A 22,612-nucleotide genomic window follows, 5' to 3' on the forward strand; every position below is an offset into this window, starting at 1 on the left:
GGGAAAACAATGAAAAATCTGCTGTAGAGGGGTATGTCTTGTTGGGGTGTATAATCTTGTTATCATGATTTACCTGTATCATATTTTGTCTGAATAACATGAAATCTGTTTAGAATACCGGACGTGAACTTGAGAAGTGATGATCCTTCCTCTCAAGGACACACAGAACAAAATAGTGTAAACAGGCCTGCAGAGAGCATGTAATTTCTCTTTCAAATAACCGTTACTTTTGTTCTTTTATTACCTTCTACTTCTAATTCTGTATATATTTTTTTTAGAAAAAAAGCCCTTTATTATTTTATTCGAGAAAAAAAAAAGGCAGGAAAAAAAAGCAAAAACTGCAAGTATGTAAGTTCTCAAAAAACAAAGCCTGTCTTTCTTTTGAATTGTTTGGGTGTATTTTTTGACTTTCTTTGGGTGTATTTTAGGTTGAGTCTGGTTTAAGAGTCAGCCAGTGAGCCGGCTGATTCAAATATAATGGTTGTGAGGGAAGAGACACCGTCGGAAGGGCTTGCAATGTGAGTTTTTCAAGAATATTTCAACCTTATAACCTTATTATTTTCAAAGGCGTTGTTAACCTTTCATTTTTCTTCTTGTTTAGAGTTCCGATTCAAGTTTTTGTGCCAGTGTCCCAAACAACCACTGTGCCAGAATTTGAAGAAACACCTGAGACAGATTTTGAACCAACCCCTCTGCTACAAATTGAAGGAACTACAAAAACGTAAGAAATAGTATTGGGTGTATATTTGTTTAGAGTTTGGGTCTATATTGGGTTACAGTTCGGGTGTATATTGGGTTACAGTTTGGGTGTATATTGTTCCTGAATAGTTTTTTTTACGCCATGATTAATTTTGTGTAACTGTGCAGCACTCCTGAACCCCCCAACAACTTGAAGAAAGCACACCCACGCTTCCCCCAGCTCCATCTAAAATGTAAGTTCATTAGAGTAAAATCAATCTTTGCTTATCATCCGTATATTATTACTCTTATAATACGTTATACATGATCACGCAGTTATCCAGCCGTAGAAGACGCTGCTGCGCTGATGATGATGGCACGGACAGCATCATGTGTTCCTAAAACAGATCCAATGCCATCATTCAGCCTTGGCTTCACTGATTCAAGCCAAGAAGAAGCAGCAACGCAGGAGGGAGCATCAACGCAGGAGGCAGACAGGGCAAAAACTCCAAAAACTGCAAATTTACTAGAACAATTAGAGAATTTGGTACAAAAAATAGCAAGCAGTGCGGCGAAAGAAGAAAGTTAAAGTCCACAAATTCAAAAGGAGACTGACGGAGAAAGTTCTGGGAAGTTTGAAACTCCTGCGGGAATAAATCAGAATACAGTGATATGAAAGAGAAGTGCTACATCTGGGGGACGCGAGTGAAGACATACGCAGATGGCAGTACTAACGAGTTTGACAATGTGTGCACTCTGATTGCCCAAGATAAATACATTTTGTCTAGAATGCACCTTGCATCGCTCCAGGCAGAAAGTTATATAGAAGCTGAGGTAATATTAGAATAACATTAATGTTTTTACACCAAAGTTAACTGCATTGTTTATTAATGTAAATTGATTTCGGCATATATTTCTAGATTGTATCTGCCATGTGCCTCATCCTCAACCAGAAAAATGATAAAAGGTTTCAAGAACAAGTATACTGTCTCCCCTCTGATATTGTGGTAAGTGTTACTTCTACGAATTTTGGGTGTATTTTCTGTATTCCTTAGGGTGTATATTCTCTGATGAATGGGTCTGTTTTTGTATTCATTGGGTGTATTTTTTACGTTCAATTTGGTGTAAGTTGTGTAGTCATTTGGGTTTATTTAAAGTATTCACTTGGATATATTTTCAGTATTTCATTTGTTGCTTCACAATTGTTGCAGAACATGGCTGTTTCGAAGCACCCAAACGGGAAATTCATATCACCTAAAACCAATAAAGAATTCAGGGTGGAAGACTACCCAATGTTTATTCCCTTCATAGATGCAAAAAAATTAACTTCGCATCGATATGTTAGTTTTCATTTGTAAAATTTGTTAGTACCGTTCTTTACTTATATGCCAAATAAAATAACACTGTTGAAATGTGGCAATCCTTCAGATTTTTGCGCCTGTTTGCTACTCAGGCCATTGGTGGTTATGGGTGATTGATACAACAAAGCGGAGATTTTATATACTTGACCCGCTACACAAGAAAGCTCCAAGCAATGAGAGAAAGCAGCTTAATAAATTCATTGTAAGTTGGCTCTGTGTTCTTTATTTTAATAGATAGGTGTATTTCAATTCAATGTAAGGTATATGTATGTTTTGCTTTGGGTGTAAGTATGTTCTCCTTTGGGTGTATTTCATTCGGGTGTATTACTGATTTGTTTTGTTTTTTAAGGGATATGTAATTTCAAGAATGAGAGCATATGCCGGCGGGGCACCTCTGAAGAAAAAGGAGAATGAGTTGGAAATTAAAGCAACATACGTTAATATCTCAGGCCAAAAATCAAGGTATAAATTTGTGACTCTGAACTTCCTAAATGAGATTTGTAATTTATTTTCTTCGTTTTCAGCTATGACTGTGCTATTTACGTTATGAAGTGGCTTGAGTTAATTGGGACCGAAAACATAAAAATGGCGAAGTATGAATGGGATAATTGGCCACAGGTAACTGTCTTTAAAACTATATAACTCTGTATTACTTTACTGAATTAATATTGTTGTTTAAACAGAATATACTTTTTAATTGTAGGACGAGGTGGACCACTACAGAGTAGAATATGCTTCGCAGATACTATTCAGTGAAATGAATAAAGAGATAGATCAAGCAATTAGAGCGAGTAATGCAATAAGACTGTCCAAGCCATCCTCAGTATTATTGAGTCTATTTTGTCAGATAAATTCTACTAATATAGAAACTGAGTAATCTAACTGCTAGCTAGTTTGTAAATTGAACAAATGCTGTAAAAATTTGCCATTTATAAACAACTTCTATTCAATAAAATTTTTTTCCATAGTTAAACTGTCTGTGCTGTATTCAAAAGCTCTGTATTACAGGTGGTAAAATATGAAGAAAAACATCAAGGCAGATCTAAACACAAATTATAAACTTTTACACCCAACGGAAGTTTAATATACACCCAAGATTGCTTAAATATACACCCAAACTGTCTATGCTGTTAAACTGTCTGTGCTGTATTCAAAATGTATGAATTACAGGTACTATAATATGAAGAAAAACATCAAATCAAATATACACCCATAACCTGCAATTTTTTACACCCAAACAAAGTTGAATATACACCCTGAAATCTATCCCCCCTGATGCTTTGAGCCTAAAACCCTGAACCCTAAACACTTAAAACCTAAACCCTTACCCCTAACCTGTAAACCCTAAAACCCTAAACCCTAATATTATATATATGTATCTATATGTAAAATGTGAATCACAAGAAAATTCACAAAAATACACCCAAAAGAACAGTGCTTTTACACCCATATTCTGTAATTATACACCCAAAGAGTTATCCCCTGCTGCTGGTACCCTGAACTGATAATTCATAACATGTCCTTGATATTGGCTGAAATTTGAATGCATCACTGATGCAGCATCAAACAAGTTTATCTGAATATAAGAAACTCATATATTAGCTAAACTATTAACGAGAAAAATAAACTCACCACAAATTTAAAGAACATTACTTTTACCTCACTTAAAACTTTTGTTTTCTTCTTCTTTGTGGCATTTGCAATCTGTTTGTCCAACTTTGAACCTAGCCTATTTTTTGGACGTCCTCTTGTTCGAATTCTTGGCGGGCTTTGAAGCTCGTTAACGGATTCCAATTTGGCGTCTTCGTGGGATAAAGAAGATGTCCCCTTCCTTTTGGCTTTTAATGATTCCATCTCAGCCATGACGTTATCGTATGCACGGTGCAGAATTGTAGTCAGCTCCTCCGATTCGGATGCAAATTCACAAATATTTTGCGAACGAAAAACCAATTGGTCAAACCTCTTGCTTCTTGGCTCCAACAGTGGCTCGTCGTGGCTGCTCTTGATGTGTGTGTGTCGCCTCTTTACCTTCTTGCTCCATCGTTCCAGTATATATCTAGGTGACACTTGGCTTACTTGTTCAAAGCTTAACACGCTTAGTGCATGACGACACAGTATCCCTCTCGACTCGAATAATAAGCATTGACATTTTTCCTCGGCTGCAACTGAGTCGTAAGTAACCACAAACTTGTTGAATATTGAGCTGGAAACTTGTTCTCCAACTTCGTATACTGAATAGCCTAGAGCAGAATTCGTTAATCTGGTGATGCAATTCGCCTTTCCTCGGAATTGTGCTTGGACTTCCCTAAACTTTTGATGAGTGTACACATCTTGAAACTGAGCTTCAATGGAGGATTTGGTTGTACACGGTATGACCGTATGAAAATCTGCAGCATCTGATTCTCTCTCTGCTTGCTCCCTGCTTCCGAGGCAATTATCGTATTGTTTAACGAATTGAATAAGCGAGCTGTTCCGGATGATAAACTTGTTAAAAAAGGAATGGATGCTCTCGCTCCTTTGTATGCTTCTCATCCCTGCCTAAAAGTGGTGATCCAGATAGATAGGAACCCATATATGACGGTCTTCATACAGATCTGCAGAATACACCCAAACACAGACTATAAATACACCCGGAAAAACATGCAATTTACACCTCTGCTGCAGATTTTACACAAACATTACCTGAAAGCCACTTGTTGTCCACAAGACCAAAATTCAGTAGAAAATCATTCCAATTCCTATCGAATGAGTCTTTGCTATGAGAGTTCCAAACAACTTGGCTCATTTCTTGTTCAATATCTGCATGTCCCTTGTACCCATTTAATTTTCTTAGAATCTTCTTCATGATGTGCCAAATACACCAACGGTGAATTGTTGTTGGCATACAGACCTCTAAAGCCCTTTTCATTGATGCGCATTGATCGATGAGAAACCCTTTCGGAGCGTTTCCTCCCATGCAACGAAGCCAACATTGAAATAACCATTTGAATGATTCAATTTCTTCGTTTTTCATCAAAGAGCATCCGAGAAGTGTTGACTGACCGTGGTGATTCACCCCGACAAAAGAACTACAAACCAAATTATACCTGAAATAAATTACCATAGTGCAGAATGCAAAATCATTAGGTACACCCAACAAATGCTTCGTATACACCCAAAAAACAGCCAATATACACCTCTGCTGCGGATTCATAAAAATACATTAATTTAGCATCATAAACAGGGGCAATTTGTTACCTGTTTGTATTGTAGGTGGTGTCAAATGAAATAACGTCTCCGAAATACTCAAAGGCAGCTCTACTTCTTGCATCGGCCCAAAAAGCCAGCTTAATCGATTGATCCTCCTCGAGTTCAAGCTCAAAAAAGAAATTCTGATTCTTCTCTTTCATTCTTAACAAATATTTTCCGAATTCCTTTACATCTTCTTGTTTGGAAACATTCCACACTTCCCTGGTAATATAATTCCTCACATCCTTTTCGATAAAATTTAACTCGCGGTGACCCCCGGCAGCCGCAACAAATGATTGGTAGGTTTTGCTTGGTCTGATACCGGCCTCCTCGTTATTCTCTATTGTACGACGAATGGACATGCTTAGTTTCCTGTGCTGTTTGAGCATCTCTGCTTTACTTGGACAGCAGGGGTGTGAATGATCCAGCACAACTTTTGAAATGATCCAAGCACCAACATCCTTCAATGTGTGTATATAAATTCTTGCAGGACAGTTTAAACCGGCTGTCGGATTAGTCTTCTCGGTCGGAGATATTTTAGATTTTCATTTTTTCTCTCTGCTACATGTAATCAATTGATTCTTAATCTCGTTTTCCTTCCTATTTGTGCTCCGAACTCTTGTAGAAAAACCTGCAGCCTTGGCGTAGTTCCTATAAAATTTTTCAGCATCTTCAAGGGTGGTAAAGGTCATTCCAACCTTCGGAACAAACTGGTCATCAACAACAGAGAGAGGCTGCAGAATACACCATGTCAAAAACTAAAAATACACCCAATCATGTCTGATATAATACACCCGAACCGCAATAACTCAACTAAAATGACAATAAAAGCCATAAACTGTAAATACACAGGCTGCAGAATACACCATGTCAAAAACTAAAAACACACCCAATCATGTCTGATATAATACACCCGAACAACAACAACTCAGTTAAAATAACAGAAAAATCAGTAAACTGTAAATACACCCACACTTCCCGCAAAAATACACCCAAAAAAGTTCTGATCTACAGCTGATCGTCTGCTATAAATTCCAGATAATTAATCAAAACTAATACATTACATTCAATCCACAGATTTATCTTCATGCGTTAGTTTGACAGTCAATGTTCAGGAATTATTCACCTACACAATGCTATACAAATTACTGCAACAAAATTCATAGTAATCCTATGTAAATCAAACCTCAGGAACTTCGTTAGATTCAAATTCATAATCCACTTCGCCTGGATTCAGCTGACAATCTGAGGTTGAATCATCCATTATCTTCAAAACGAGTTCAAAATTTGATTTCAGAAAATAAAAATCAAATAGAAAACGAAGCTGGAGTTACAGAGAGAGGAACTAACATAAATGACGAAGAAGAAACGAGTGAGAAAGGAGGGGAAAAGAACGATCGAAGAAACCAAGGGAAGCTTCGCGAGAAGAAGAACGAGCAAATCTGCAAATAAGGAAAACGAAAAAGGAAATAAATCTTTTAAATTTAGTAGTTATATATAACGCGTGTATACGACGTAATCATTGGAGCGGGTTTTAGGTTTTATTTGTTAACTAACTTGTAAAGCATACAAGTCGTTAGCGCTTGTATGCAGAGCTTTTCTGTAAAAAAAAATATAAAAATCTAATTAAAAATTTCACAAAACTATAAGAACTAACAAAATAATTAAACCAAACAAATACACAGCGGGACAAAATCTAGGTTGGATTGGTAGGGTGAAATAGAATAATCTGCCTGTATTTATCTCACTGCTATCTCTAGTGTGTTTCAAATAAGTGTTATCTAAACTAATATTTAATTAACAGAAAAGTAAAGAATTTAAAACTTTGATTAATATAATAATATATAATTAGATACTTGTATAAATTTCTTTTATGCCAAACAAACAATGCGTACAAATTAGGTATATAAAAAAATAATTCTAGGGTTTTGTCTGTCGAATGAATCCAAGACAATGAAAAAGCCATCATTAATCTTTCAAGAATGAGCATTGTTCAATGAATATTATACCACCACTTGTGGAACGGTTTTGAGACAACAATTTCATAGCCATCATCATCATCATCATATATATATAGTGAAACCAATCCACCACTAACAATCATATTACATCTACACAAAAAAAAAAAAAAAGCTATTAGATTAGTTTTTGCATATAAAACACATATTAATTAAAATATAAAATATACATTAAAAATAAATAAAGTAAAATATACTTATACATAAATATAAAATGATTAATTTTTTTTATGTATATATAGTTTTTTTTTTGCACCACTAATGTTATATACTTATATATGCTTGAATACCCACCATTAGTCATGAATGAATCTCTTGTACCATGCATCTTTCTTGGATTTTCTGAATTCAATGAATTAAGGTTGTTCTTTATCCGAATCAAAATCCGTAGACTTAAACCAATGCTTACAAGGGAAGAAGGTTCTAGAAGAAATAGGAATAACATAATGGCAAGAGAACAAATTTCCAGGACCAGAATAATGCAAAGCTGAAGCTGAAGCGGCTCAATTTCCATTCATTTCAAGTCCAACAATAACTCTCATCTGATCTCACTTTTGTTAAGTGTTCTTCAAAGTTCAAATCAACATAAACTATTTTTTATTTTTGGACGGTCCGAATTTATTTTTGTATTTATTTGTACCATTTTCTATTCATTATTTCAATTGGCTTATGAACCATTCTAGACTGAATTCGGGTGCTTATCATTTTTTATGCAACTCGCGCGCTCAAAGAGTGTCACTAAAATGTTCAAATAGCTCAATTATTAATGAAACACACGTAAGTTTCTATTTGATTTTGGTTTATTTGTGGCACGTATTTATTGATTACCTAGCACTGCTACAGTGCTACATGCCATCTACTTAGCACAACATCGATTTAACAATGAACATAAGGCTTGCGTTACATTTTGGCTCAGCATATATTACAATGGACGGGAGACAAGTTCACCCTCTCCTACTACTGTTTTCATTGAATTGTGATCAGTGTCCAAAAACATTTCTCTGCATGATTGTAATAAATGTACAAGTGCTGGATTAGGCATGCTATTATTGGAAACTATGTTGTTAGTCTCATCCATTAGTCTAACAAGTGTGCCCTTCTGAAACCTTTTAGAATTTTCTTTGAATAGATTCAACCACCAAGACTTGTAAAATGGCTCCAAGTCTTTCTGGGCTATATTGGTGATACATGAAAGAGCACCAAGATAGTCATCTTTTTCGAGTTTGGCACAGAACCTTTCTTTGACCATAGAAGCTGGCGGAACGCGATCTGTATCATCCAAGTGCTTCCATGTTATCTCCAAAGGCTTTTCCTGCAAACAAAACAAGGTTTTATAACTTCTTGACATTATATGAGACTATGAGAGTGATATAATATTCATGTTTACTCCTACTTTATCTACCAAGCATATTTCCTAAAAGGATGATTCTCTTACTGCATAATGATAAAAGGATCATCCATAAATAACTATTAAGAAAAGAGGAAGGTCACCTTTCCAGCTCTGGAGGCCTCCAATACCATTCGAAGATGACGTTTTGGATTGAAGTAGAAACCATGGTATAGCATCCTTTGATAGATATCTTGAAAATCATCCCATCTCTTCTCTGCAGCACATGCATCTAACATGATGTTGAATGTGTAGATATCTGGTATCACCAGCATTTTGTAATCGGTATTGTTCCTCAGACGATCTGTGTTTTCTAACATCTGCTCGAACATCTCTTTAGCTTCTCGAAACATTCCATTTTCAAGGTAACCTTTCAGCATTATGTTACAAGTAACCAGATTCGGGGAACAGATTTTCTTCATTTTCTCAAAAATATAGGCCCCGTCTTGAATGTTTCTGGAATCCAGACTTGCTTGCATCAAGCCAGTGTAGGTCACTACTAGTGGTTTATTTGCAACCTTGCATATCTTGTCTATCTGTCAAAACATGAAAAAGATCATTGCTATTTGAACCAAAAGAATTTCTTCAACACAAATTAAACACACAGGAATAGATGCAGAAGTTCATGTATGCCCAACACTGAATTCTTGGTTCTTGGAGCACGTAAAAAAATATAAACCTTGGATTTCAACCTATTAGAGTCAACTGATAAGTTTGTTATACAAATTGCATTCAAACCTTCCGGAAGTCCTTATGTAGTTTTCTTTTCGGGATATGACAGCTCCTTCATGGAACATTTTCACAATTGAATTAAAATGTAATATCATTGTAGTTAATTAGTGTTATGGGGTTACAAGGGTAATGATCCAATTGAAGAATAGCTATTAAATTGCATCTATTGTATTTAACATTGCCACTGTAAGCACCAACTGGCTGTGCCACTATGTATAAGGAAACCATGTGCTCTAAGAGAATTTTGGGTGCCAATGCGATTCCTGCTTGCAGTTGGACCTTTGTTCTTTTGGAAATTAATAAGCAAGGATTTTTGGTAAATATTGTATTTTTTGAACTTATGTTGCTCTACTGTATTAACAATCTTAACATCATCTGCACATTAAAGCACTTAAATGTTTCAAAGAAAATGACACCACCTGCATCAGTGCCTCGCGACTCCTTCCAGCTGCACAGAGGCATCGAGCTAGATCATAATAAAGAGAAGCGGAACCTACAATTCCACGTTTTTCCATTTCTTGGACAGCCAACACAGTCTCATCAGTTTTTCCCTCTTTCCAAAGTGCATTCACAAGAACTGCATTTAACAGGAAGGTCAAGACTCAAAGATCATAATTAAATTAAGTGATTGACATGGATATGCAAATAAACAGGAATACCTCTATATGTCAATGAATTGGGAATACAAGACTTCTGAAGTTTTCTAAAAAACTCATGAACCAAATTGTACTTTCCACAAGCAAACATCACCTGTTCAAGCATAACAAATTCATTAATTATGATTATCTACTTTCAAGCCAAGATTCATACATGCAACTGCAATTTTAGTTTTTTCACGAGACAATCCAACTCAACCAGGACTGGGGGACCTTCACATCAATCTTCTAAAGAATTCAAATATAATGGACTGCTATTACATTTTATTTGAAGCAAAAAATTGAATCATTTATATCTTTCTCTTTGTACTCTGTCTCTAATCATAGGACCCTGGGTTTTAGCAATGCACATGAGATTATGCAACTGTAACTACAAATGATTAAATAAACTGACAAGTGACAACTATTACCTCCATGACTAGGCCATAAGTTGTAGCAGTAGGTTGTAGACCTTTGTCCTTTAACTGCTGCAAAACCCAAAAAGCCCCTTCCCATTGTTCCCTCTTAATGCAAGCATTAAGGATCTGAGTGCCCACAATAACATAAGTTACAAAATAAAAAGAAAAACTATCATACAGTACTTTACATTTGCAATTTGCCATATGGAACATTAATGTAAAATGATTATCAAACAAGTGCTCGGTACAGTGCAAGAAATGTACTCATGAGAAAACCATTTTTATACAAAGTGTGAATGGATTTACAATCATGATGCCATTTATCATAATCATCCCATTCAAGAAAGCAACTGATCTCCTATTCAGCCTTGAATAGTGAAATCCATTCAGGAAAACATTCATAAGGAGACAGTGAATCACCAAAAACATAATGTGGCAACCAAGAAGGCAGGGGAAAAAAGGGCCACATTTGTAGGGGGAGAATGATGAACAAAGATAACATATTGTACAATAGTTGTCATCAAGACCAATAAAGAACTACCTGCATAAACATAGGTCCCAAAATTAAATGAATTTTCTTTCTTCACCTATAGAAGTTATCTTATCACAAGAAGTAAATTTAACCATAGGCATATTCATGGAGATGGACTTTAATTATCACATTCAGAAGATGAACCATTAGACCCAACAGCCATCCGTTTCAGGTCCAAAGAATCAAAGATATGGAGTAGAACAACTATATCTAAACCTCATAACATGAAGTTCCTCTTTAAAAATCACTCACTGCATTATAGACTACAAGATCTGGTTCCAGCCTTGGGTCCCATTTCTCAAGCGGCCCAGTTTTGAACTTCTTCTTTGGTGGTGCTCGCATAATATCAATTACGTCAAAGAGTTCTTTCATGTGTCCTGCTTGTCCAAGGGTAATAGCAATACTATGATAAGCTACTAAATCAGGATATGAGGACATTTGTTGCTGAAAGAAATAGAGTGTGTTAGTAAATTTTTCCATACTCCCATATTGTATTAAGGAACACATTGCACCACAAAGGAACATGCTACATGGATTACATGCATTACCTGCATTTCATGAAATACATTTAATGCCTCTACAGGTCTCCTTGACTTTCCTAGTGCATCAAGAGCAGCAGTGTATATATGCCTAATGTCAAAAAACAACACATTAAAGGATACTTGTAGGAGAAACAAGAGGAGGAGGAGGAGAGAAAGAGAAAGAGAAAAAGAGGGGGGCGGGAGAGGCTATTGGCTAGCCAGAGACAGAACTTTATATGTTAACAATTTCTTGTGTGCGTGTGTGTGTGTGTACACAAGTACCAGTGTAATTGATCCAACATCACTTAATAACATTTATAGGATATGTACTTTGGGACTCTGCCACTTGATTGAAAGTATGTATAGACAAAGCATGCACATAATTTTCCATATTAATCAATGGTCACCCTGTTTACCATAGTCCATAGACCACTCAACAAAATCATTTAAGTACCTTAGTTTATGGGATTTGAAGCGTTCACGCTTTTGAAGCCATTCAATGACCTGTATCACTCGCCGCCAGTTTCCTAATTTTCCCAAGATTATGATAACCCTTGTTATAGAATAGTCATTAAACTTAATCTTTGCACTTCTCATCATCTTAGAAAACATCCATTCAGCCAAATTGATATCTGCACCATTTAACCTGTTCAAGAAAATGGTCGAGAAAGCAAGAAAGAAACATATTCACAAGACTGTATAAAGAAGTCTTCAAATCACACAAAGATAATAGTCTATGGACCATAAATTTAAGTGACCAGGAAGGAAAGAAAAAGTTCAATCTCCTAGAGAAGGTAACACTTCCTCATAAAATATGTTATATTTATTAAATTCAATCACACCAATCAATATAAATATTAAAGGAACTTAAGAAGAACAGAGCAATCTTTATACACCAATAAAGGGCACTAAGAGGCCATCTCTATTACTAATTTAATATCAAGTGCTCATTGCTCCATAAATTCTGAGCAGCTCTTCAAATTGCTGCATGAAATATACAACTCCTTTCACATTCTTTTTAGCATATAAAAAAATGTAAGGTTTACAAATCACACTTCTCTCACAAAAAGGGAAAAAAATGAAAGCACTTGACCAAAGCCACCAGCCATTCCCCAAAAGGGCTATTCAGCTATAGATATCATGGGATTTGAGTCGCTCTCCGTGCTTGTCAGTTATCGGAAGGGAAAAAAAAAAGAAAAAGAAAAGGAAAAAAGAGTATATGTAATAACCATACTCTACCTTACAACCAGCTGCAAACTAGCAAAATTTTCCAAAACAAAGTTATGAATTATAAATCCTATATTACAATTAATCAATGCATTCAATACAAACTTAACTTCAAGATTAATCGTACACCTGAGGCAAAGAACTAACCCTATTCTTCCTACACTTTCTTGCAGTGCACTGATTAAACTCCAACTTAAAAATAAAGCGCCAAAAGTTCAATGTGTCAAAGCTCACTTAAAAATAAAAATATAAATTATTAAATGAATATGGAGAATAGCACTTTCATCCGGAGCTTGAATATCAATTATCAAGTTCTGCAATCTTAGGAATTGTAAACCCTTTGTCATAGTGGTTCAACTTTTCCTAAGGCAACACTCACCTAAAACGTCTTGTTCAAAACTTACGAAAAAATTCTCTATGAAAAAATTACCAAATACTGAGATCATGAGCATATGATTTTGTCCAGTTTAGATATCCATAAGCAAAAAAGAAGGAATGTGCTACATACAATTTGGCTAGGTTTTGGATTCTCTCCTCCATTGCCTTGTGTGAAAACTGCTGCTTGCCGGTAATCTTGTCGGATTCCTCAATGCTCCTAAATGCAGCTCGATCCAATTCCAAGTCATCGGAATCATAATCTTTATCAAAATAACGCTTACTGCCTCGATTCACTTTCGCATTTTCCCGCCCATTTCTGTTTATGAAACTCTCAACTCCATTATGCCTTCTCTCAATCCCTCTGTCCATAACTTCATAACCAGCAACAATTTTGTCTCCACCAAGAGCTTTACCCTGTGTTCTATAATCACTTTGTCTGGTACTAGCTACCTTTTCTCCAGATATCTTTGACGAATATAACTCATGAGTGACTCCTTTCTCTATACTACTCCCACGGCTACTATTTAAATTAGACTTAGCTATGTTATTGTTTATCCTTCCACTTCTACTTTTTCCTCGATTATTACTCATATTGTATTCATCAGATTCCTGTCCTAAACTAAAACTCTGGCTATTATGTTTCAACCACCTATCATCTCTAACATTTTCAACAAGATTGCTTCCTTTCCCATCATAATCCTTTCTAAACCCTTTAATTGGTGATCTTCGGACCTTACTTCTGGTATAGCCTTCTCTAGAACCTTCAAACCCATCATCATCATCATCATCATCACTCTCTTCAACACTTTGAAATATCTTATCTCTTCCTCTTCCTCCTTCCATCCTTGGTTTCCTAGACATACCTTTTTCCCTCTCCTTATGTTTTTGAGTAGTAGCAGCAGCTGCACTAGTACCACCATGCTCCTTACCCCTAAAAGGTCTAGCTCTAGCAGATTCCATAACCTTCAAATACTCATCGAAAGACGGCTTAAATTCCAAGTCACTAACCAAACCAAAAATACTGCCGTCGCTGCCGCCTCCACCACCACCGTTGAGTGAAGCACTAACTGGCTCAAAATTGAGCTTTCGGACATGAAAGGCATGAAACCTACTCGAAAAACTCGAGTTTAATGCATTTCCAAAGAAGAAGGTTCTAGAAGAAATAGGAACAGCATAAGGGGAAGAGAACGAATTTCCAGCATAATGTAAAGCTGAAGCTGAAGCAGCATAATTCCCATTCATTTCAAGTCCAACAATAACTCTCACCTGACCTCAGTTTTGTTACGTGTTCCTCAAATCAACATAAATAATAAACGAAGGTGGACAACGCAGTCGGTGAAGGCTGCGGTGTCTGCGACGAGTTGGAAGCGGCGAGGGGAAAGCCGGCGCAATTTTGAGCTGTTGAAGCACGCTGAAAATGGCGACGCAGCGTCAGAGCCAGAAGGTGGTGGTGCAAAGGCAGACAGAAGGCGACGCAGAGGAGGATGGGAAGGTGGAGACGAGGCGGCAGAGGAGGTTGGTTGGCATTAGAGGAAAAAGAGACAGAAGCTGAGAGAGGGGAGGAGAAGGAGGGGAGAAGAGACGAGACGAGAAGGATGAGAACGAGAGATAAGAAAGTCAGGGTAAAATTGAAAATATCGCGAGGATAAAATTGTTAAAACTTAAAGAATCATGTAAAGAAGGGTAAAATTATTATTTCTATTCCCTAAATTTTTAAATAGGTTGAATATTATTTTTAAGTTACATCTGATACCAAAAGTTAATGAAACGGATGATGTAAACTTTAATAATATTATTAATTAAATTATATCTTTTTATTATGGTATATTAAAAAAGTAATTAATTTTTTTATAATATTTTGTTTTAAGATTTTTAGTATAAAATTCTAAATTCTGGTAATTAATTATTAATATTTTAAATTAAAGGACTAAAAATATTTATATTTGTAATCGCATGTGATCAATTTTATTTATCTATTAAAATCGAACACTATTATTTTTTAAATATATGTTAATTATTTGTGTCAAATATAATAGTAAAATAATGTTAAATTTGTTTAAAAAATTTTGAAATTAAAACAAAATATTTAAAATATTTTAAAGATTAAATTAAAATTTGATACAAATATTAAAGATCAAAAAAATATTTTATTAAAAAAATTTAACTATTAAATTAATTATTTATCTATAAAATATTTTTTATATAAATTAATTATTATATTTTTTTATATATGTATATTTTTTTCAATGAATTTTTTTGTTTACAGTAGTTTCTAATTTTGAAAAAAAAAATATACAAGATAGATATGTATATAAAAGTGATAGTTATATAATATTAATCAAATTTTTATATTAAAAATTAAATATTAAATTAATTTTATAATATTAGACCATAATATCCATTCGTCACCAAAAAGACCATAATATCCATTCAATTCATGTGATCAAGTCGTTTTTTAACTTCCAGTTAAAATGAAAAAAGGATACATGTTTTCAACTCACAGCTTGAAGCATTTCCCGGGAAGGGACTTGAGTATCAATGGCACTTAAAACCCTATCCACTTTTCTCACACCTCTCCCTCTCCAAAACCCCAAGTCCCGAACCCTCATCCTCTTCCAGTTCCCCAAATCGCGTTCCCTGAAAGCGCGTTTGTCCGCGGAACCCGATGGCACCGGCGCCGCCGCTCCCTCTCCGGGAGAGAGGTTCCTCGAACACCACCATGTGGCAGAGGCCGCGAAGCTCATCATCAAGGAGAACAAGAAGAATAGGAACAAGAAAAACAAAGAGAAGCCTCTGAAAGCTTCGAGGAATGTGGCCTCTTGCTACGGTTGCGGCGCGCCCTTGCAAACTTCCGACGAAGAAGCACCTGGATATGTGAATCTGGAAACCTATGAACTGAAGAATAAGCACCGCCAGTTAAGAACGGTTCTCTGTGGACGGTGCCGGCTTCTGTCGCACGGGAAGATGATAACTGCCGTTGGTGGACACGGAGGATATAACGGTGGGAAATTGTTTGTTACGGCTGAAGAGCTCAGAGAGAAGCTCTCCCATTTGCGTCACGAGAAAGCTTTGGTTGTCAAATTGGTAAAACTATGCATTTTGAACATTTTTTCTTGCCTTTAATTTTTCGAAATTGGTAGAAGTTATGTTAAGAAGAGCAAAGAGAAAAGTTAAATTGAGAGATGTTAAGCTAATTATGTGCAGATTTCAGAATTAGGAATTTTAAGTCAGCATTATGTGTAGGTTCCAGTTTCTATAATCAAATTCAGAAACTATTTCTAATTATTATTAAGTAGAGGATCTTGAAATGTATGATTATAAGATAATTGAAGCATGAGTCAGAACCGAACCTTTTACATTGTGGTGAAATGCAATCCTTTTTCTTATAAATAGTTTTTGTTGTAGAAAGCATTTTCTATTAGTTTATGAATCTGTTCTTAGTGGATCTTTTGATGCAATAACTCTTCAAAGTAATATTTATATCTGTTTCATAGCGAGCACCAACTTATAGGCCTAGCATATAATGAAATATTATTACTTGAGAACATAATAAATTGTTGAATTGTGATAGCTGATCATTTAAAAGCTCTTGCTATACTTGTATGCATTTAAACTGTTGTACTCATATTACAAGTTATACTTGGAAACTTCTAGGTTGATATTGTTGACTTCAATGGCAGCTTTTTATCCCGTGTGCGTGATCTTGCTGGTGCTAATCCTATAATACTGGTGGTGACTAAGGTAATCCTACATGTGTAGCTTATAATTGTGTTTGGTTTTTTTCCCCTTCTCTAGTGGATATATGATAGGGTTGTTTATTTATGTATATGGTTGTCATATTTAACAATATGTTTACTTTATAGATTGATCTCCTTCCAAGAGATACTGATCTTAACTGTGTTGGGGATTGGATTGTAGAGGCCATTACAAGAAAGAAACTGAAGTAAGTTTCATATACAAACACTTTGTCTTTGTATTAAACTGATTACTTTTTCATTTGAATGTTATAATACACGAATTATTTAAAGGTTAAGAGTGAGAAAAAATTCGCATAAAGTTAATGTTATTGAGATGTAATGCGTCCAATTCTTATATTTTTTGTCCTGCAGAAACACTGGATAGTTTTATAAACTGTGCTGAATTAACTTATCATATGCTAATATTCTTTGCAGTGTTCTCAGTGTCCATCTGACCAGTTCAAAATCATTGGTTGGGATAACTGGAGTGATATCTGAAGTCCAGAAAGAGAAGAAGGTTCTATTCTCTGTCATGGCTTACCCTGATTTAATTTCTTAAGAAAGACCAAGAGATTCTTTTGGGGAACTTAATGATGCATTGCCATTTGCGTTTACATCTAAGATGTTGTCAACTCTGTTATCCATTTTTTTTTTGAACAAGAGAGCTCAACACAATAAGTGGAGCAAGAACAACAACAAGCAAATAGAAAAGTTAAAAAAGAAAAAAAAATCGCAAAGAAACTCAAACTATTTTTTGCGCTCGTCCTTCTTATAATGGACTCCTGATTTTGTACTCCTAATATTTATAAAGGACTTTGATCTGTATTGCCAAATTTTGAGTCACATCGATCACAATGTGATTACTGATTACTGTTTGAAATGTTTCCTGTAAACTTCACTTTACGTGTTATCATTTACAAATTCTTGTTTTACCCTCTGCTAAAATTATATTTTAATTTCATTTGTGCAGGGAAGAGATATATACATTCTGGTAAGTTTCACAATGGAAGTTTCGTATGCTTGACTGAGTTATTATTGAATTATGAGCTGATGATCCAGCATTGATGCATTTACCGAGTTTTCCATGGATTTTCTGAGTGTTATACCTTTGTATTTATGGCAAACAGTAGAAGGGTTCATATATTAAATTGTAATGATTCCTTATTTTTTTTATTCTTCTATCTTTGGTCATTAAGCTCCTAGTGGTTGAACCTAGAACAATATTGACTGGAACTTTATTTTACAGGGTTCGGCAAATGTTGGGAAATCTGCTTTCATCAATGCTTTACTGAGTAAGTCCGTTATATATCTATACTCCCTACTTATGAGGATTAAGCTTATTCATTAGCTGAAAGAAAAATTCGTTTGTTTATATGGGGAGTAGATTAGACACCAGAGTGTAGCCTTATGTGTATCGGTAGACAAAGACCAGGAAAGGCTATAGATAAAATCATTGTTAAAGACTTAATTTTAATGTATTATCTATGTATATAAATGGTTTATGATGGGATGCAACAGATGCAACAAGTCCCAGTAGGAAAAGGTATAGTTGTCGTCGTTATGATTGCTCTAAATTATCTCCATTTTTTCCTATCGTCTTTTTTCCAATTCCAGCTTTTTTAAGGTGCATGGATTCCATTCCTTGTTGATATTTTTAGTGTATTATGTCAGAAACAATGGCAATAAATGACCCAGTGGCTGCATCTGCACAAAAGTACAAACCAATACAATCTGCAGTTCCTGGAACTACATTAGGGCCAATTCCAATTAATGCTTTCCTAGGAGGAGGGGTATGCCATTCCGATTTTTATATTATGGGGATCAGTGGTTTAATCTTAGTCTTTTTATTAGTTAATTAATTAATTATTCTTATTTTTAAATTAACTCATGCAGAAGCTGTATGATACTCCGGGAGTTCATCTCCACCATAGGCAAACTGCAGTTGTTCATTCTGAAGATCTTCCCTCCCTTGCTCCTCAAAGCCGGCTTAGGGGCCAATCTTTCCCAGTATGTTATGTCCAGTTGAGAGATTGTTTTAAGACATTATACAGTTTAACTAATACTAACATCATCCTCGTGTTACTGCTAGAGTTTTCGAGTACGCTCAGACAGTGTGGAGGAAGGCAGTTCCAAAGTGAATGGCTTGAATGCATTTTCCATATTTTGGGGGGGTCTTGTCAGAATTGACGTCTTGAAGGTTTTAATATTATTATATCGCATCATAGCCCCATTTATTTATCTCCTTTTGCCTGTTCTAATAATGTCATCAGTCCATTTTCAGGTTCTCCCAGAAACAAGTTTGACATTTTATGGTCCGAATCGTCTACCAATTCATGTTGTACCCACAGAAGACGCAGATGAATTTTATCAGGTATTGAGTAATTTATTGCTGGTGCTTAAATTTGGCTTATGTCAACAAAATTTGAGATAAGGATCTTTCCACCTCAAACCTGAATGAGGGCTTTGTTTTATCTCTCAGAAAGAACTTGGAGTTCTGCTGACCCCTCCAAGTGGAAAAGAAAATGTCGAGAACTGGAGAGGACTTGATTCCCAGCGTAAATTGCAAATAAAATTTGAAGATGTGGCAAGGTATAACTCTGACTCACTTTTCTTTAACAAAACTAGCAACTCTTTTCACTTAAAAAGGGTTTAATTTGCCATTAGATCAAAGCTCATTCCAGTGTTTACTGTTGAGTCACTTAAGCCAAAGAATAAAATGCAAATACTTATTATGAAGATAATTGATAAAATGAATTGTCTTGTTTTGTTTTTGGAGCAGGCCAGCTTGTGATGTAGCTATATCAGGTCTAGGATGGTTTAGTGTTGATCCAATTAGTAGGTCATTTAAAATCTCAGAACCGAAACAAATAGAAACTGCTGGGGAATTGCTTTTGTCCGTTCACGTCCCCAAGCCTGTTGAAATTTTTGTGAGGTCACCATTACCGGTAGGCAAGGCTGGAGCAGAGTGGTACCATTATCGAGATTTAACAGAAAAAGAAGAGGCAATTAGACCAAAATGGTACTTTTGAATACCGCATACGGCATACCCACCCCCATGTTTCATGTGTTACTGCTATCATTATGAAATTATTATTCAAAGTTGTACAAAACTACAAATAATCAAATCATTCCAAAAGGAGGTAAATTTAAAGACTGCGACGAAATTGCAACATTTTCCTCATTCATGTGGAGAATCTGAAATGTTAAGATTATTTTCTAATTATTGTATAATTAGTATTTATGTATGAAATAATATTTTGAAATTATTTATTGTTAATTTTTCTAATATTAACATTATTCTATTAGAATTTATCATACAATAATTTCATAAACAAAAGAAATATATTTAGATTTTTAAAGTGTATTAAAATTCTTTCTTACAATAATCGAAGTATTATTTAAATAGTTAAAACACTACTATAATTTAATCCGAAATTTTAGTTAAGGCATAGATACTAAAATTTTTTCTGTTGTACTGTGTTCATGAAAGATGTGATTTGATGATTAAACCAGAAGAAATTTATCTAGTGCCTTTGCAACTAAAAAGAGACAACAAGTACTCGAATTTGACTAAACATAATTGACTACTTGACACCAAAATAAGAACTTAAGAAAATAAATAATAAATAAAAGACTTGAGTGATAATTTCATCTCAGAATTTTACATTACACAAATTGATCCCTAAAAATTAATCAATGAAATAGCCACCTTAAGTTTATATATTTACATTAACTAGAAGTAAGTTTTGTTGTTAATTAATAATTGACATGTGGGACTACTACTATATATCATTAGCAATTTTGAGTATATATTCTTTGAAATTTTTTATTTGCTCGGCACATAAATTTAGATCAATTTCTGCTAAATTATTTAATTTTTAACAAAAAATATGGGTGAAAAACCTTAATAAGCCAAGTCAAGAATCATGTAACGTAAATACGCCAAAGCGAAAATCGTTTCAGCAATAAGCCAAATCATATTTTTATATAATTCGAACCATGCTGGTTCGAATTCTATTTTTACATAATTCGAACCAACTTGGTTCGAATTATACACAAACACATGCATACACATAATTCGAACCAGCTTGGTTCGAATTACACACAAACACACGCACACACTAATTCGAACCAACTTGGTTCGAATTACATACGGTAATTCATGGTATAATTCGAATTATGTTGTTAAAAAATTAATAATTTATTAAAAAAAATTTATTAAAAAAATTAATAATTTAAAAATTAAAAAAATATATATTTTTATTTCATACGTTAAAAAAAGCTAACAAAATATTTAATTACGAGACTTCTTTAAAATATTAATGAGCTATCAATTCGAATTCCATACAATAATTTTCTGTCCATTTTTAATAGTTCATGAATATTTTTTAATAAATTTTTTTAATAAATTTTTTTAAATTATAGTACAAAAAATATTTTATCCTATGCAAAACAATTTAAAAAAATGGCTTAAAAAATGTTAGGAGTACTATAAAAATTTGTAATGTTATAATAACTTAGGTAAATACATGCATGTACTCAAATTTTAAATAAAATATTCTACATAGTCAATAATAATTTAGAAATGAAAGAAAATATTTTATTCCATACAAAATAATTAAAAAATATATTTTATTCTATACAAAATAATTTTAAAAAATTGCTTAAAAGATGTTATGAGTATTATAAAAGTTTGTAATATTCGAGTGATTTAGGTAAATACATGATAAAAATATTTTTTCTTTAATTTCTAAATTATTAGTGACTATGTGGAGTATTTCTTTAATGTCCTAAGTCATTAGGATATTACAAATTTTTATAGTACTTCTAACATTTTTTAAGCCATTTTTAAAATTATTTTGCATAGAATAAAATATTTTTTTGTGGTATAATTTAAATAAATTTATTAAAAAATATTCATGAGCTATCAAGAATGGGCAGAAGAGTATTGTATAAAATTCGAATTGCTCACCATATCATTTGAATCAGAGTAATTCGAACTTCACTATGCGTCTCACCATATAATTTAAATAATTTTATTAAAAAATTATCATGAATATTTTTTAATAAATTTATTTAAATTATACCATAAAAAAATATTTTATTCTATGCAAAATAATTTTAAAAATGGCTTAAAAGATGTTAGAAGTACTATAAAAATTTGTAATGTCCTAATGACTTAAGACATTAAAGAAATACTACACATAGTCACTACTAATTTAGAAATTAAAGAAAAAATATTTTTATCATGTATTTACCTAAATCACTGGAATATTACAAACTTTTATAGTACTCATAACATCTTTTAAGCCATTTTTTAAAATTATTTTGTATAGAATAAAATATATTTTTTAATTATTTTGTATGGAATAAAATATTTTCTTTCATTTCTAAATTATTATTGACTATGTAGAGTATTTTATTTAAAATTTGACATGCATGTATTTACCTAAGTTATTATAACATTACAAATTTTTATAGTACTCCTAACATTTTTTAAGCCATTTTTTTTAAATTGTTTTGCATAGGATAAAATATTTTTTGTACTATATTTAAAAAAATTTATTAAAAAAATTTATTAAAAAATATTCATGAACTATTAAAAATGGACAGAAAAGTATTGTATGGAATTCGAATTGATAGCTCATTAATATTTTAAAGAAGTCTCGTAATTAAATATTTTGTTAGCTTTTTTTAACGTATGAAATAAAAATATATATTTTTTAATTTTTTAATTATTAATTTTTTTAATAAATTTT

The 22,612-nt window shown here is 33.8% G+C and overlaps 2 protein-coding genes across 3 annotated transcripts; one reads left to right on the forward strand and one right to left on the reverse strand.

Annotated features, from left to right (window-relative positions):
• Positions 1 to 8,160: 8,160 nt before the first annotated feature.
• On the reverse strand, positions 8,161 to 15,210 carry LOC112737289 (pentatricopeptide repeat-containing protein At1g30610, chloroplastic). The gene is made up of 9 exons (XM_025787122.3): positions 13,247 to 15,210; positions 11,966 to 12,157; positions 11,539 to 11,620; positions 11,243 to 11,434; positions 10,471 to 10,584; positions 10,064 to 10,154; positions 9,824 to 9,981; positions 8,777 to 9,208; positions 8,161 to 8,597 (listed from the first exon to the last, which is right to left on the reverse strand). Exons 1-9 carry the CDS (start codon positions 14,356 to 14,358, stop codon positions 8,208 to 8,210), a joined length of 2,763 nt encoding a protein of 920 aa, XP_025642907.1. The 5' UTR covers positions 14,359 to 15,210; the 3' UTR covers positions 8,161 to 8,207.
• Positions 15,211 to 15,557: 347 nt separating this feature from the next.
• Positions 15,558 to 20,073, forward strand: LOC112737290 (NO-associated protein 1, chloroplastic/mitochondrial). Of its 2 annotated transcripts, XM_025787124.2 has the most exons (12): positions 15,558 to 16,200; positions 16,771 to 16,857; positions 16,980 to 17,059; positions 17,289 to 17,370; positions 17,824 to 17,844; positions 18,100 to 18,145; positions 18,525 to 18,643; positions 18,747 to 18,860; positions 18,943 to 19,050; positions 19,135 to 19,224; positions 19,333 to 19,442; positions 19,633 to 20,073. In XM_025787124.2, the coding sequence occupies exons 1-12, from the start codon at positions 15,655 to 15,657 to the stop codon at positions 19,880 to 19,882; spliced, it is 1,653 nt and encodes a 550-aa protein (XP_025642909.1). In that variant the 5' UTR covers positions 15,558 to 15,654; the 3' UTR covers positions 19,883 to 20,073. The 2 variants fall into 2 exon arrangements, with proteins under 2 accessions (XP_025642909.1, XP_025642910.1); XM_025787125.3 differs by lacking the exon at positions 17,824 to 17,844.
• The last annotated feature ends 2,539 nt before the right edge of the window (positions 20,074 to 22,612 follow it).

The sequence above is a fragment of the Arachis hypogaea genome, chromosome 13, assembly GCF_003086295.3.
Source record: "Arachis hypogaea cultivar Tifrunner chromosome 13, arahy.Tifrunner.gnm2.J5K5, whole genome shotgun sequence".
NCBI lineage: Eukaryota > Viridiplantae > Streptophyta > Magnoliopsida > Fabales > Fabaceae > Arachis > Arachis hypogaea.